The sequence below is a fragment of the Mchenga conophoros genome, linkage group LG6, assembly GCF_057382185.1.
Source record: "Mchenga conophoros isolate Kocher_MC1m ecotype Shallow Benthic linkage group LG6, M_conophoros_male_GT1.1, whole genome shotgun sequence".
Classification (NCBI taxonomy): Eukaryota; Metazoa; Chordata; class Actinopteri; order Cichliformes; family Cichlidae; genus Mchenga; species Mchenga conophoros.
The window spans coordinates 31237580-31251957 of record NC_140531.1 but is presented as its reverse complement, the minus strand read 5'-3'; the positions used below and the strand labels follow the sequence as shown (position 1 = coordinate 31251957).

The following is a 14378-nucleotide window of genomic DNA, read 5'->3' as shown; positions in this document are numbered from 1 at the left end:
TGCTTTGGTGAAATGTGAATTTGGTGGATAACAAAAGAAAATACCCCAAGCACACCGTTGAATGATATTTATTGATTGCGGTAAGTATTTAAAACAGTTGGAATCATTTCACTTGATTCTGATTGGGCCCTTGACAGTGACTTCACCAGGTGTGGAGGTCAGCAGCTCTGCTCTTTGACAATCATAATGTCCACCTTCGTTGATCTGATAAGAAAATAATAACGACATGACTGGGATGATTTCTGTCAAATGACTTTTAGTTTAACATATGATAAAGAGTGAAAATGAGGTCATGTTAACTACAGGTCACATTTCATCTGTGAACAGAGATAAAATGTGTCAGGAGTTACCGGGTCATGAACAAACAGAAAGAGGGAGAAACAGAGAGGAGATCTTTTTTTAAAAGAAATACATCATCCTAAAATAGCATTACTTTCCTGTAGCTAAATCTGTCTGTCATTTGAGGAAGATTCAAGCCTATATAAGATAATGTTTTACTTTAATCATTATCTGATAATTAAAAAAAACCCTCACATTACCGCAGCATTGACTTTATTTATTTTACTCAGACTCACAATATTTCCTATGTAAGGATTTTATCTTATCTTAATCCTATCTTCTATAGTTTTGTCAGTATTTTTGGCAATATTGAATAAGAGCATTGCTGCTAAATTACCTGTTCAAATGTAGAACTTTATCATTTCCCATGATATAACTATTACTTTCCTAAAAAATCACTAACATCTACATGCTTATTACTCGTAAAAATGAATCAAGAATGACCTGGAAAGCTTCATTATTTGAATCATGAAGCAATTATTTGTCTAATTTATTTTTTTAATTTATTTTTTACAAACAGATGGATGTGCAAGTATTATATCCTCCTTAATGCAGGCTTGGGTGATGTTGAAGTAATGTGTGAATACTGGGAGTGTAGAGCAGCTGTGTGTACTCACTGTCTCTGGGCACACAGCTGACACTCATTTGCATAAGTGTTTCCATCGCTGCCACATACAGGAGAGAGGTTCAAAGGACACGCCACAATCTCTGCCGTGTCAGGACAAGTAGGCTGGCAGAAAGGTAAACATTTGTCATTTATATTCTATAATAGATACAATAATACTAACAACATTTCAGCAACAAAGCTGTAGCTTCAGTTAAAACAAATCCAATCCCCGAAAGTACTCAAATATAAAGTTTCTATTTAAAAATATGTCACCTTTCTCATGAGTCCAGACCTCTCTTCTGCACCTTAAAAAAACCCAAAGAAAACTTTAAAAATATATATATATTAAAAATAGTTCATATAATAGTCAAGAAATAAAGAAAGGCCAAAAAAAAGAATTTGGCCTTCAAAGAAGTAACTACACTGATTCAAACTGTGCACTAGAATGAGAAACTACTACTGCTGTATTGTTAATATGTAAAATGTTCACTAAGTGTATGAGTGCATAGAATTTAATAACTAAAGTAAAACTGACACACCTGACATAACAGCCCCATATTGCAAAATGCGTATGCATATGTAACCAAGTATTCTGTATTTCCTATTTATAATGAAGTCAACTTAACTATACTTTACAGAGATAGTTTGTCTGTGACATTTGACTGTTGTTTTTGGTGATCAGTGTTGAAGCATAAACCCTTCAACTCAGTGTTGTAAAACAATAAAACTTCATTATGTCAGTGTGCTTCTACAACTGCAGCTGCTCCCCAAACTAACTAACCCCGATCTAACACAAATATAATTTCACTTAAAAGTACCCCACATACAGAAGAATGATTGTTTGTTTAGAATAGAGGGCTTTTCTTTGTTACCTGCAGTCATACAGATGAGCAGAAGTCCCAGAAAAACAACTCTCCCAGTCATGATGTTGGTGGGTGAATAACTCGGAGTGACAGGAACCCGTGAGTATGCTTCTCTTTTTAAAGGCAAATAAAATGTGTGTGTGGTGGGTGTGTATACGTGTGTGGGAACACAGCAGATGAAAATGGACACACAGACGCATGAAATCTCTAGAAACTTAGTCACCAGCACACATTAACCCACACACCCAAACATAAACTGATCTTTTGTTCATCCAGTAGCTACAAACTTCCATGTGACAAGCCCACCCTTTTTTTCTTTTTTTAATCTAGCACACAGGTACTGTGAAAGCAAAGTCAAAGTAATCACATCGTGAACCTTTTTTTTTTTTTTGAAAATGTATGAATTTATTACTGTAAAGAATAACTATACATAATGGGTAACAACCACAAACGGCCATAATACTTAAAAATGTAAACAAATAATAATATTGAGCATGAGAAGAGAAAAATCCCTACCTTAGTACTGTCTCGCTCTCTCGTTAACTTGCTACTATCTCTGCTTTTGACTATTTCACTCATTTCTCACGATCACATGTAAGCCTTTGTTCTCTATTTCAAGTTTCAAACAAATCGTTTTATGCAGTGGATTAACTTTGTTTTGTCTGTATTCCAGTGCAGAGATTTGTTTTTACATGTCTCTTTTGCCATGATTTCCACTTTAAAATAGTTGAAATAAAAGACTATACTAAACCTATAAAGTGCTCAAATTTAAAACAGGGGTTTGGTGGGATGGGGATCAGACCCTTTGTGTTGGTAACAGAGTCAGCCCCAGAGCAGTTATCCCCGAGATATTGGAACCCCCTTCCGAGATTCCGCGTGAAACAGAGCACCTGTTATCACCTTAAAGCCTGGATTGGACTTCTGAACTATAAAGCATTACAAGCATAAGTATTAATTGACATGGTCCTCGATTTTAGCCTGGCTTACTGACTAGCTCTTATAAACAAAATATCTCAACAGCTTGTCCTATATCAGAGCTACTGACAGCACAGATACCTTCAGTGTGGCAGTTTATGGACGTGGACAGAGTAGAATTTGGCAACATGACCAGAGGATAGAAAGAACTTGCAGTCTAAATAAGACTGAATGAGAGCACAAGTTTGTTTCACGCTGTTGACAATGAGAATAGGAGGATTTTGACTGAGCTGATGGATAAAAGCACAACACAAACTTTAAAAAACATTTGCCTCCTCCAGATTATGCTGGTTGGTTAAGGATACATATTCATCTTCATTTGGCACAGATACTGTTTGTTCACTCCACTGGTAACATCTTTTTTTTCGACTTGACGTCACAAAATTGCTACTGTACATAATATCCACATCGGCACTGGCTCAGGTCTGAAAAGCTTCCGTGGTACCCTCGCACTGATGTTTATAAAAGCACATCCTGGTCACACTCAGATCTGGCGGCATGCTTTGGTACACAGAAAAAAGGCCAGACAGTCCAGGTGTGTGGCCCATTGGAAAGCATGCACTATATATTTCCATTTGACTTTCAAAAATTCTTCAGTAATCCTTAGCCCTCCTTTGTCCGAACAGGACAGAGTGAGTAACAACAAGCCAGCATAGCAGACTGTACATCTTGTGCATATAACAAAGAACCACAAGATTTTTTTTGTTGTTGTTGTTGTTTTTTCACGATGAAGGACACACTTTAAAACAAAACAGTCAAGTTTCTCTATACACACAAAGAAATTGGGCTTTTTTTGTGCTTTGATGCATGTTGGTATCTGTCTTATACATTCCTTGGCAGCCTACATACATTGTTGTTTTAATGGAGTGCTCAAATTTCTGTCTCCGCCAGTTTAGGCACTATGCTGGACAATGTCAAGGACACCAAGTACGACAAATAAAAACAAAACAACTTGGTTAGCAGTTCTTAATTGTTATTTGAAGAAAAGTAACTCTGTCAAGGTTATGTTTGCCTGGAGGAATTAAATTACCTTTAAAAATGTAATTAGTAAAAATTACTATGCTGATGATTGCACATTTGTGACTAAAAGTGGATTGTAAAAGCTTTTTTTTTAACCATCATTTGATATAGAAAAAAATCCCCCAAACTGCGCTTGGTAATGAAAAGAAATCTAGAAAGGTTTGACCCTGAATAAAAAAGCAGTCAGTCTGTTTTTAACCAGGTTAAAAAGGTTGAACAGATTTAACAGCTGGCAGTGACTGATCCAAATTTGTTTTTTTTATATCATCCTGATTTCTCCATACAGGCAAATATATTAACACCCTCACTGACCACAGCTAACTACTTTAGGAAAGGGGTTTAAAACTGAGAGATCTTCTGCCGTCCCCTGGGTCTTGCCCATTGAGTGGGTAGCTAGGCTACACATGCTTTCCAGTCTAATACAGCATTAAAATTCTGCTGTCAGTTCAAGTGTTCTGAGTCTTTCCTTTCTTTCTGTCAATCTAGTGAAGGAGAAGCACCTGTCTCCTACCCTCACAGAAATATCTCGTCATCTTAAACATAATTATATATATATTTCTTGCATTGATTTGCATTGAGCTTTCATTGTTTCAGTGTCTGTCACAATACCTGCAGTCTCTGCCTTTTCAAGAGGCTGTGCATTGAAATGCAGGTCCACTGAGAAATGATGACAATTGAAAAAGACTAAAAAGTAGAAAAAAAAAATGAACGCAGTCTGTCTCCCCAGAGTTTAGTGGTCCATCTTTTCTCGGTCGTGGGGAGGGTGGGCGAAGCATTGCAACTCCCACAGATGGTATGTTGTGGAATCAGACACAGCTCTCCCTGGTCTTGTTGTCTGTGAGAAAAGAGTTCAGCTGGGAAATGTCCACTACAACAGCGTCCCGCTTGCTCAGATGGACATCTTTCAAGTGGTCCTCGTCACTTTGGTCCTTGGCAAAATTTACGAACACCTGGAAAAGGAGGGCGAAGAAGAGGAAAAACAAATGAGCATGCTTAAATTGAAGTTGGATGTTCATAATGATTGTTTGTAAGTTTGCTTACTTGGTCTAAAGTGGTCTGAGAAACAGAGTAGTCCTCTATGCTGAGAGCCTCTTTGTTCTTTGAGAGCAGGGAGAAGATTCGGGCGAGAGAGGTGAGGGATGAGGGAAGCTGGTACTGGAGCATGTTGCGGTGCTTCTCCTTCAACGTGCTCCCTGGTAGCTCCCTTTCTATGAAGTCCATTACTGGCCTAAGGTCTGGGTCTGGTCCTGCCACCCGTAGGATGATTGTGTAGCCATCTCCAAATCTAACAAGTATATTAAATATATATACATTCAGTTTTTTTCCCCTGCTATGGGGCTGAAGACCAGTCTTTCCTTCATATGAATCAGCTGACAGAAATACAGAATCAGGATTGCTGCCATATATAGTCATAAACATAAAATAATACCATTAATCTTACTAAAAGTGTAAAACGACTTTTTGTGAGCTACAATGTTGTGAGAGGTGATTTTTTGTGGTCTGACCTGTTTTTGAGATGCTGCACGCTGCCCAGACAGCGGAACCTGCCGTTGACCATGATGGCCATCCTGGTGCAAAGAGCTTCACACTCCTCCATACTATTACAAGACACATAAGAAAGATATTCATAAGGGGGGAATTAGAAAAAAAAGAAAAAAAAAAGAAAGAATGTCCAGGTAAACAAACACATGGACCGGAAGGGCCTGTCGAACCTGTGAGAGGTCAGGACTACAGATCGCCCCTCTTTGATGATGCTCAGGATGGCGTTCCAGAGAGCACGACGTGCCTTGGGGTCCATGCCTGTAGTTGGTTCATCCTGCGAACATGTAAGAGCAGGTACTCAGCTGCTGCTACACAATCATATTTACGAGACAGTTCACTGACTTTAGGAGCTTTAACATTCAGCAATGCTTTATTATTATTGTTATTATTAGTTTCACTGACCAGAAACACAACAGGTGGTCCTCCTATTAGAGCAATAGCAGTAGACAGTTTCCTCATATTTCCTCCACTGTAGCTGCCAGCTGCCTTGTCCACATACTTCATCAAACCCAGTTTACGGATGCCCCAGTCTGCCACCTAGTGGAGGGTTAGAGTTTTGCGTGTGTTAAACTGACTTCTGGCTGAAACATCATATCATGGCTGAAAGTGTTATCATTATCAGGTAAAGTGTCTAGTTGAAATATAAAATAGGAAAAAAACCCAAACAAACAACAACACTGCACAAGTAGAATTATAGGTGTAGTTTACGTGTAAAAGGCAAATATGTATCACGTGTGTATGCTTGTTGCTGACCTCACAGACTTCCTTCTCGGGCACTCCTCTCAGGATAGCATAAAACTCGAGATGCTCTCTGCCAGTCAGTAGGTCATTGATAGCATCAAACTGAGGACAGTAGCCCATGTTCTGATGGACTTCATCTATCTCTGTGGTTACACTGCAGTAAGAGAAAATAGATTAAAGTGGTTTTTTTAAGTGATATGAAGAAAGAAAAAGAAACCTGAAATGTAACACCTTTTCATGAATTAAGTAGTGTTGTAATCTACATAGTGTCGTATGATATGACGTCTTTTCTTGTCTCTCACCTCTTGCCAGCCAGGTAGGCCTCGCCACTTGTTACCACAGAATCTCCTGTCAGCATTTTGAAGGTGCTGGTTTTTCCTGCTCCATTCACCCCCAGCAAACCAAAACACTGCAGGAAAGAGGAAGAATATATTCTACTTAATATTTCACATTCAAAATGCCATTTGCTAATCCTTAACTGAAAAAGAAATTACTCATCCTCATATGTATAAAAGCTAAAAGACAGCAATACCTCTCCAGGAGGGATGCCAACACACAGCCGGTCCACTGCTGGCTTCTGTTTACGCTTGTAAATCTTGGTGAGCTGTCTGAGCTCCAGGATGTCTGACTGTCCTCCACCGCTGAGGATCCGCTGTCGCTCTCTTGCCACATCCTCGTCTTCCTCTCCGATGGGCTTCAGATGACTAGTGGATGACCTGAAAGTTACGGAGGAAAGGAGTTAAGTCTGAGTGTTGTGATATGGAGAACAAAGTTTAATGCATTTAAAACAGAATAATCACATGTATGTAATAAGTTTCCCCCACCTGGCCTTGAAGCAGAAGTGATACTGAATGAGGACGGTTATACAGAAGAAGACAACACCCTCAATGGCCATTGCAAACAAGTTCTTTCCAACCATGTCCCAGGCCAGAGGAGAGCGGAACCGGTTTTCACCTACAACAGGACATACATTTTAGGAACAAACACTTATTTTTCGTACCTTGTCAAAAACTAATAAGAACACATTTATTGCTGTAGTTAACAACTGCCTGCTGTGTTTACCGAATCTCTCCAGAGCATCAGCCATTGCTTGATTCTTCACCATGTCAATAAGTCCTCTTCCCAAGCAGAAGTGAGGGAAGATGAGGAACACATTCTTCAGGATATCATTAATGCCACCGATTTCCTGAAGGAGGAATGAAGGCAGCATTTAGCCAAGAAAGGTTGAAAATTCAATGTCAGTCATTCAAAAACCTGCAACTCTAGATATTTTTGAGTAATTCCTTACAAATTTACAAGTCTCCTGCTACTAATAACTGCTTACATTGCTTCCAAACAGCTCGAGAACAAATGTGGACACGCTGCCGTTGATTCCTATCAGTATGTTGACGCTAGTAAGAACCACGTAGGCTGTGCTGGGTATTTTAAAGAAAAATGAAGCTGGGTACATCAGAGGGGTGATTGACCATCTGAAAAAAGACACAAACAGAATTTTATATGAAAACAGGTTAAAGATAAACAAAAACGGAAAGAGACAAAGAAATTGTGTTTGTGCCTAATTTACCCATATAGTAGCAGCAGCAGAGCCAGCACAGGCAGATTGGTGGAGGAGACGTAGGCGTCTTGTTGGAAACACACAAAGATGATGATCACCAGTGTGGCGGGAACGATGTAGTTACACTGCAAATGGGATAAAAAAATGTACTTTCAATAAGCTAGATGTTGTATCACGACTGTGGTTTTCAAGTCTTTTTCAAGTCTTGAGCCAAATGAACCTTAAGTTTCGAAAAACTAAAATGACTTACCATATCCCAGACAAAGTTGGCCAGCCAGTAGAGGAAGGGTTGTACTCCACTAATGAAGTGCATGTGTTTAGCCTTGTTCACTCTCTCTTGGATGAGAAAGACCACAAAACTGGCGGGCACAAAGGACATGGCGAAGATGACGCAAATGGACACGAGCACGTCCACCGATGTTGTCATCCTGGAAAAGAAATAACAAAAGACACAACGGGAGTAAGGAGAGGCCAAAGAGATAGTTAAACCTTTGAATTCAGCACTGTAGTCACTGTAATACTCACAACGCGACTTGTGAGAGCTGCTCCTTGGTGAGGTTGAGTGGATGATTGTAGGCAGTGATGCCAAACTTTGTGGGGTCTTTTCCACCTGGCAGACTGACCCGTAGAATGGCGTTGTTCATCACATTGAGGAAGGAACCAATGCTGTGCCAGCCTTTGTTGTTAAACCAAATCTGCATTAAGAGAGGCAATTGTGAGAGTTTCACTTGATGTAACATTAGAGACTAAATAAAAGGAGCTTAGACATAAAACAGCAGCTTGGAGATCAGCTAAGTGTTACAAGTCTGTAAGAGTAAAGAAAGTCTACAGCATTCATTTATTTTACCCCCTCTTGAGCACTTATTATCTTTCCACAGTCAAAGTAGCACTTAAAAAAACCCACTTAGGTTCTAATGTTATAGTGCATTTGCTGTTATTTTGGACACCAAATAGTGCCAGACACCATTTGCATTTAAAATGTGAAAGTACAAGTACAAGAAAAATACACATTACTTGATACTCTGTAAGAAAGAAAACATAGGGCAATAAATCTCACCAATGTGGAGGGGAATCTATGTAATGTTCATTATCTATGACATACTCAACATAAATAGCATGTAGGTTGAGTACTACACATTTTGTGTGCAAGCTGCAGGTTTAACAATGGCACTGTTGAAGGAATTGATCAAGGAGGCTTAACTGTAATGTCCAGAGCCACGTGCTGTTGTATAACTGCTGTCTCGTGTGTGCATGTGTGCGTGTGTGTGCTAACCTTGACGTTATTCTTGGTGTCCAATCCTTGGATGAAACTGGAAAGACTGTGAAAGAAACGATCTGCTGCAGCTCCCTGGAGAATGGGCGAGGCAGCAGACAGAAGAAGTGAGCCAAGTCTTTTTTTAGCACATGTGTAAACTGACACTGCTCAGACTTGTAATAAGATACCATGTTTATCATCAGTACAGCTGTAATTATAACAGCACAGACAGACCCCCTGTAAGAGTCTTATCCCGACAAAATCAAAGCAGGCCATTATGGAACGGTTTATGGATTATGTAGTACATAATGTAATAAAATCTCTTACTCTTTCAAGATGGAAACGTCTCCTCAGCTGAGCAATTGCCCGATCAGTTTCATCTGCGTGGGCCAGAAATTGTGAACTCCTTGCACCTAATGAGAATCCGCCATATCTGCAATAGATTACAGCCATTTTAATACTTTGAAAGGACACAGCGGAGAAGCACTCACTCAGTATTATTGATTTGTGAAGGAACTAAAGATGCATCATGTCTGTTACTGTACCTGAACTCGTTGACCCAGATCTTGTTCTTCAGGCTGTAAGAAAGGAAAAGAAATTACTCAGTGCTTGATAGTTGCTTGAATGAGAACAATTTGCATTAAAAAAAAAATCAAGGTAAATAATAATAACATGTCAGAGGAGTGTTACCTCTTGCCAATGATCTGAGCGTAGGTCTTAACCAGATAGTCTGAAACGTTTCTGCCTGTCAAATTCTGCAGAGTGTCTGTCTCACTGAGCTTCATCTGGATACAAAAACAGACAAATCAGTTATTTCGTGTTCATTATTCATCTAGTTGGTTGCTCACACTCATTATATGACTTTTGTTTTAACTGGTTTTAGATTTTATTTGCCATCTCAATTTCAATTATTTATTTATACAGAGCCAAATCACAACAACAGTCGCCTCAAGGTAATTTATGTTGTAAAGTAAAGACCCTAGAATAATACAAAGAAAACAGAGAAAATATAATCATATGACCCCCTATGAGCAAGTGCTTTGGTAACAATGAGAAGGAAAGAACTCTAACCTGTGGTGGTGGAAGCCCCCCAGCTCCAGATGGACACTCGGGCAGCATCCTCTTGCGCCCTTCGCAGCTGCACTCACACAATGGAGACGGATTCTGCATGGTCCAATTTCCTTTGTCAAACATGTCCTTCACACTTTGAGAGACTTGAGGGACCGACCACTCATCTTGAACTGCAGTGCAGGGAATGTCCCTGGAGCATAAAGAGGGCGCTCATATTAAAATCTCCAATTTGTCCATATGCATTAAGCATTCTTCCTGAAATTCTGACTGATTCTTACACGATCTATAATATAGATCTAAATATTTTTCCTAAATGTAAGTTAACTCACGGTATTGGCTGTCCTTCCATGCAGCGTGTTCCAAAGCCAGGTTCTGCTGTCAGAGCTCCAAGCAGATTGTTGGTATGAGGGTCTTCAGGCATGTCATTACTGCAAAGGCACAAACAAAACACATTCCTTTTAATAACACATGCCATTTTAAACTATCTCTAAAAGTAGGAGAAATACATGTTAAAAGAACATCGTCACAAAATTCTACTTAGCATTTACAGCTTTGGTAAGAACACTAAAGGATAGGCAGCGTTATGTAACGTTTTACATCTTTAATGGGCTGAGAAAAATGGGCTATTTTGCAAAACAATGGATTAAAGTTCTTTGCAGACAGATTTTATCTTACCTGATGAAGGTAAACTGTTCTCCATACATGCCAGGATCCAGAGCCAGGCTGGGGTACTTTCCAAATGGAGGAACGATCAGGCTGAAGACCAAGGCAATACACACAAACACTGCCGGAAGCACAATCTGAAAGATAACAGCACTGATGTTAAAAGAGAAAAATACAGCTATTATTTTATAGAATCAGAATCAGCATCAGAAAGACTTTTATTTATCCCCAAGGGGCAATTAAGTTAGTAGTTAGGAAGAGCCTCATGATTGAGCGAGGCATAAACATTCATATAATGGCTAGCACTGTGTGTAGAGCCCATATATGTGGGTTTAATGCCAGTATACCTGGGCAAAAAAGCCCTTCCTAGAGCGTCGAGCATAGAGGAATCGTTTCCACAGTAGTGCTACAAACTGCTGTCTCTTCAGACTCCAGCCTTTCACTTGGTATGACCCTTTGCCATCTGTTCCACTAAGCCAGTCGGTCTCACGGGATTCTGAACACAGACAACATGATACCCATCAGCAAAACTGCAGTGTGACAACATGGAAACATAACTTGTGACACATGGATTGTAATAACTTAATGTCTGCAAATTTGTAATTTTGTTTATATTTATATATCTGGTAAAATGAAACTTTAGGTACAAGCATAGGCTGAAAGATTTGATGAATGATAGCGAAAAAGATCTTTGCTATCACTGCACTTCATGCTGGGTAATCCATTTCTACCTGGGTCACCTTCAGAGTCATTGAAATCAAAGTCATCCTCAGTGAAGGGTTTCAGGCAGCTCTGGTGATCTCCGAACGCATGACGACGACGGGTTCTGGTGGGCACGACTCCATCTGCAGCCACATGAGAATCAGTGAGCTGAGCTAAACTATTTAAATTCCATTGTTTTGTCTTTTCTATGTTCCCTGATGCTTCTTATTTAAGACTCGGTGTACACAGCATTTAATTTCTAATTATTTCATCTAATGTTTACCAACAAATGGTGTTATAATGTAGATTGCATAGGAGACGTTAGGTGTGGAAATGTTGGAATAAATATCCCAGATTTACCTGAGAGCTCAACTGAATCCACTCCACTGTCCTCAGCCACTTTCAAGAAAATCTGAAGAGTTAGAGGGAAATAAATTAAAATACTGGCTAAGGTGAAAACAGACTGCAAAAAATAATGCAAATGACATATAAATATGTAAAAAAGTTAACTCCAACCAAATGAAAATGTAGTATCTTACTTCTTCTAGGGTGGTATCAGATATTCCATAACTTGAGATTCCCAAGTCAGTCAGTCGGTCATCAAGCTCATGAAAGAGCTCCACAAAGGCGCCATCTTTTGCAGCCTGGTAGGGCAAGACATAGGCGAGTTCATGGCCGAGATCCTCCACCAGGCGAGCCTCAGGGACATGCTTGAAAATCACATTGGAAATGAGGGAGACATCTGTGGGGAAGAAAAAGCAGAGAGAGTGAGAAGTTAGTAAACGGACAGAGGTCATTTTACATTACAGCTTTCCTTTTTGGAGCTCAAACTGATAATGTGGGCTTAATTTTATAAGAAAGACAGCCACTTTGTTATTGATTCTTACCAATAGTAGTGGTTTCACTTTCTGGTTCACTGCCAAGACCAGCATCTGAACTGCTTTCTGATACATTGTCCTCCTGTTTAAAAGACAAGACAATGTTAAGAGGGAAGACTAAATCAGTTGTCCTTCATTAGCAATCAGCATGTATATTTTCTATTTTACTATAGTAGAGTATATTTCTGTATTAATGATACAGAAAGTTTTTTTTTCTTCATTTGAAAAAGCTTAATATTGCTTTTTACATTTCTTGTACCTTTTCTGTTTTCTTGCTATAGGAGACTGTGCTGGCAGAATTCCTGCATGACTGTAGTGTCAAGTCATAGTCTCTCTTGACCAGGGTCAGGTAGTAGCCTGTCCCCAAGTGGGTCTTCAGGAAAAGAGAGGAGCCTACGCAACACAGCTTCCCGTGCGAAATGATGGCAATGCGGTCACCCAGGATGTCAGCCTCGTCCATGTGATGAGTGGACAGGATGATAGTGCGGCCTAAGAATAGAAAAAACTGAATTTGTCATTTCATTCTTGGGGGTGGATTTCTTGACTCAAATTCTATGTAAAACTACAAAAATAACAAGCTAAGACAATATCAGATCTAGTTACCTTGTCTGTATTTGAGCAAGAGATCCCAGATGCCCCTGCGTGCGTAGGGATCAACACCAGCTGTGGGTTCATCCAGAATCACAACCTTTGAACCACCAACAAAAGCCAAGGCCACTGACAGCTTCCTCTGCATCCCACCTAAAAAGACATCAAGAAATAAAAGTCAGAGACAGACTTTCTGTAGAAGCGTTAAACAGAAAATCCCTTTGCACAACCTGCCCACTGAAATAAATCAAATTTAAACTGACCGGACAGGGTGCTTGTGCGAGACTTTCGTTTGTGAGGCAGTCCAACATCATTCACAATTTGTTCCATTTCCGCCTTCACCTTCTCCTCTGAAAGACCCTTCAGGCGGGCGTAGAACCAGATGTGTTCCTCGACTGTCAACCTGCATTACAGCAAGCAACAGTTCACTTAACAGCCAAAGCACAAAAGACTGAAAGTTTCCACAAAAGTCTGTCCCCCAGTAACGCATACGTACATGCTGAAAAGTACGTTGTGTTGAGGGCATACACCCAGATTCTGCCGGATTGTGCTGAGTTCAGAACGAATGTCTTTGCCGAGAATGTAGGCTGTGCCAGAGGTGGGTGGAAACAGCCCTGTCAGGATTGACCTTGATCAGAAACAAGAAGGAAACACAAAAATACAGTCAGCACTTCAGCTGAGCAAACTTTTAAATCCTTTATCAAGTGTCAAACTCTCAGCTCAGCAAAACTTGGGAGTACTGTAGACAACATGTGCACTATCTTACATAGTTGTGGTTTTGCCAGCTCCATTGTGTCCGAGGAAGGAGGTGATCTGTCCCTCATAGAATCTCAGGGACAGCCCGTCCACGGCCAGTTTGTTTCCATGGCTGTAGATCTTCACGAGATTCTCAATGTAAACACCTGGCTCTATGTGGCTTGGCTCTTCCTCAATGCAGACAGCTGCAAATCAGACACAAAAAAACAGCATAATTTATCCTGGTATGCCATCCAAACTTTAAGTAGTTTAAAGTGAAGATGTGTTGTATATCTAAAAATTATGATAATAATGATTATGATATGTACCATCAGCGTTACCCTTCTTTGACAGAGGGGTGGAGATGTTCTTGTTCTCTTTTTCTCCACACCAATATGTCCTAGTGAAGGGAAAATACCAGGGCCTAGGGATCCCATACTGACCTGTAACAGAATGTATTGCTTGTCAAATAATTCATATTGCTCATGTGCAATTTGTCCGCTAAAGGGAAAAATACCCAAACTGCAAAGTTTTTGCACAACTCACCAGGGAACACAGCTTCAATGTACCAGGTCATTATTCCGTACAACACAGCGTCAAACAGCATGAGGCAGATGGAGGTGGTCAGGTTGTAGCTGTCTTCCTCTAGAGGGCTGGCAAGTAGGTTTGACCACTGTATTCCCACTCCTTGCTCCTCAAAGAGGGCAAAGTACTCACATCCAAAACCGAAAGCCACAGGAGAAAGGAGACTCTGTGAAAATGAAAGAGCATTCAAATTTTAGGACAGAAAATTATGCCTGCATACAGCAAGCTTGTTTTTAATCACTATATTCAAACATAGAAG

The 14378-nt window shown here is 39.9% G+C and overlaps 2 protein-coding genes across 3 annotated transcripts in view; both read right to left on the bottom strand.

Annotated features, from left to right (window-relative positions):
• Positions 1 to 52: 52 nt before the first annotated feature.
• On the bottom strand, positions 53 to 1958 carry spink4 (serine peptidase inhibitor, Kazal type 4). Its single transcript, XM_085277378.1, has 4 exons — positions 1819 to 1958; positions 1220 to 1251; positions 957 to 1069; positions 53 to 204 (listed from the first exon to the last, which is right to left on the bottom strand). The coding sequence occupies exons 1-4, from the start codon at positions 1868 to 1870 to the stop codon at positions 159 to 161; spliced, it is 243 nt and encodes an 80-aa protein (XP_085133504.1). The 5' UTR covers positions 1871 to 1958; the 3' UTR covers positions 53 to 158.
• A 228-nt stretch (positions 1959 to 2186) lies between these two features.
• Positions 2187 to 14378, bottom strand: part of LOC146572916 (phospholipid-transporting ATPase ABCA1-like) — a 35281-nt gene continuing 23089 nt past the window's right edge. Inside the window, exons 17-49 of one of the 2 annotated variants that reach the window (XM_085277370.1) lie at positions 14081 to 14285; positions 13864 to 13977; positions 13566 to 13740; positions 13296 to 13427; positions 13063 to 13202; positions 12815 to 12952; positions 12471 to 12700; positions 12221 to 12293; positions 11873 to 12075; positions 11694 to 11745; positions 11363 to 11476; positions 10979 to 11127; positions 10644 to 10768; positions 10298 to 10396; positions 9969 to 10158; positions 9588 to 9682; positions 9443 to 9475; positions 9225 to 9330; positions 8916 to 8990; positions 8168 to 8337; positions 7893 to 8070; positions 7652 to 7767; positions 7412 to 7556; positions 7150 to 7273; positions 6912 to 7041; positions 6620 to 6803; positions 6390 to 6496; positions 6100 to 6241; positions 5749 to 5883; positions 5517 to 5620; positions 5310 to 5402; positions 4846 to 5089; positions 2187 to 4754 (exon numbers count right to left, since the gene is read on the bottom strand). In XM_085277370.1, coding sequence (XP_085133496.1) covers positions 4611 to 4754; positions 4846 to 5089; positions 5310 to 5402; positions 5517 to 5620; positions 5749 to 5883; positions 6100 to 6241; positions 6390 to 6496; positions 6620 to 6803; positions 6912 to 7041; positions 7150 to 7273; positions 7412 to 7556; positions 7652 to 7767; positions 7893 to 8070; positions 8168 to 8337; positions 8916 to 8990; positions 9225 to 9330; positions 9443 to 9475; positions 9588 to 9682; positions 9969 to 10158; positions 10298 to 10396; positions 10644 to 10768; positions 10979 to 11127; positions 11363 to 11476; positions 11694 to 11745; positions 11873 to 12075; positions 12221 to 12293; positions 12471 to 12700; positions 12815 to 12952; positions 13063 to 13202; positions 13296 to 13427; positions 13566 to 13740; positions 13864 to 13977; positions 14081 to 14285 — 4464 coding nt within the window. In that variant the 3' untranslated portion in view covers positions 2187 to 4610. The remainder of the gene's footprint in view (positions 4755 to 4845; positions 5090 to 5309; positions 5403 to 5516; positions 5621 to 5748; positions 5884 to 6099; positions 6242 to 6389; positions 6497 to 6619; positions 6804 to 6911; positions 7042 to 7149; positions 7274 to 7411; positions 7557 to 7651; positions 7768 to 7892; positions 8071 to 8167; positions 8338 to 8915; positions 8991 to 9224; positions 9331 to 9442; positions 9476 to 9587; positions 9683 to 9968; positions 10159 to 10297; positions 10397 to 10643; positions 10769 to 10978; positions 11128 to 11362; positions 11477 to 11693; positions 11746 to 11872; positions 12076 to 12220; positions 12294 to 12470; positions 12701 to 12814; positions 12953 to 13062; positions 13203 to 13295; positions 13428 to 13565; positions 13741 to 13863; positions 13978 to 14080; positions 14286 to 14378) is intronic. The other variant, XM_085277371.1, reaches the window with a different exon arrangement.

Coding starts and splice junctions, on each gene's coding strand:
- spink4 (XM_085277378.1), bottom strand. CDS start 1,870: ATGACTGGGAGAGTTGTTTTTCTGGGACTTCTGCTCATCTGTATGACT. Junction 1,252..1,818: donor GCTCATCTGTATGACTGCAG/GTAACAAAGAAA, acceptor GGTTTTTTTAAG/GTGCAGAAGAGAGGTCTGGA. Junction 205..956: donor CAGCTGTGTGCCCAGAGACA/GTGAGTACACAC, acceptor TTTTCTTATCAG/ATCAACGAAGGTGGACATTA.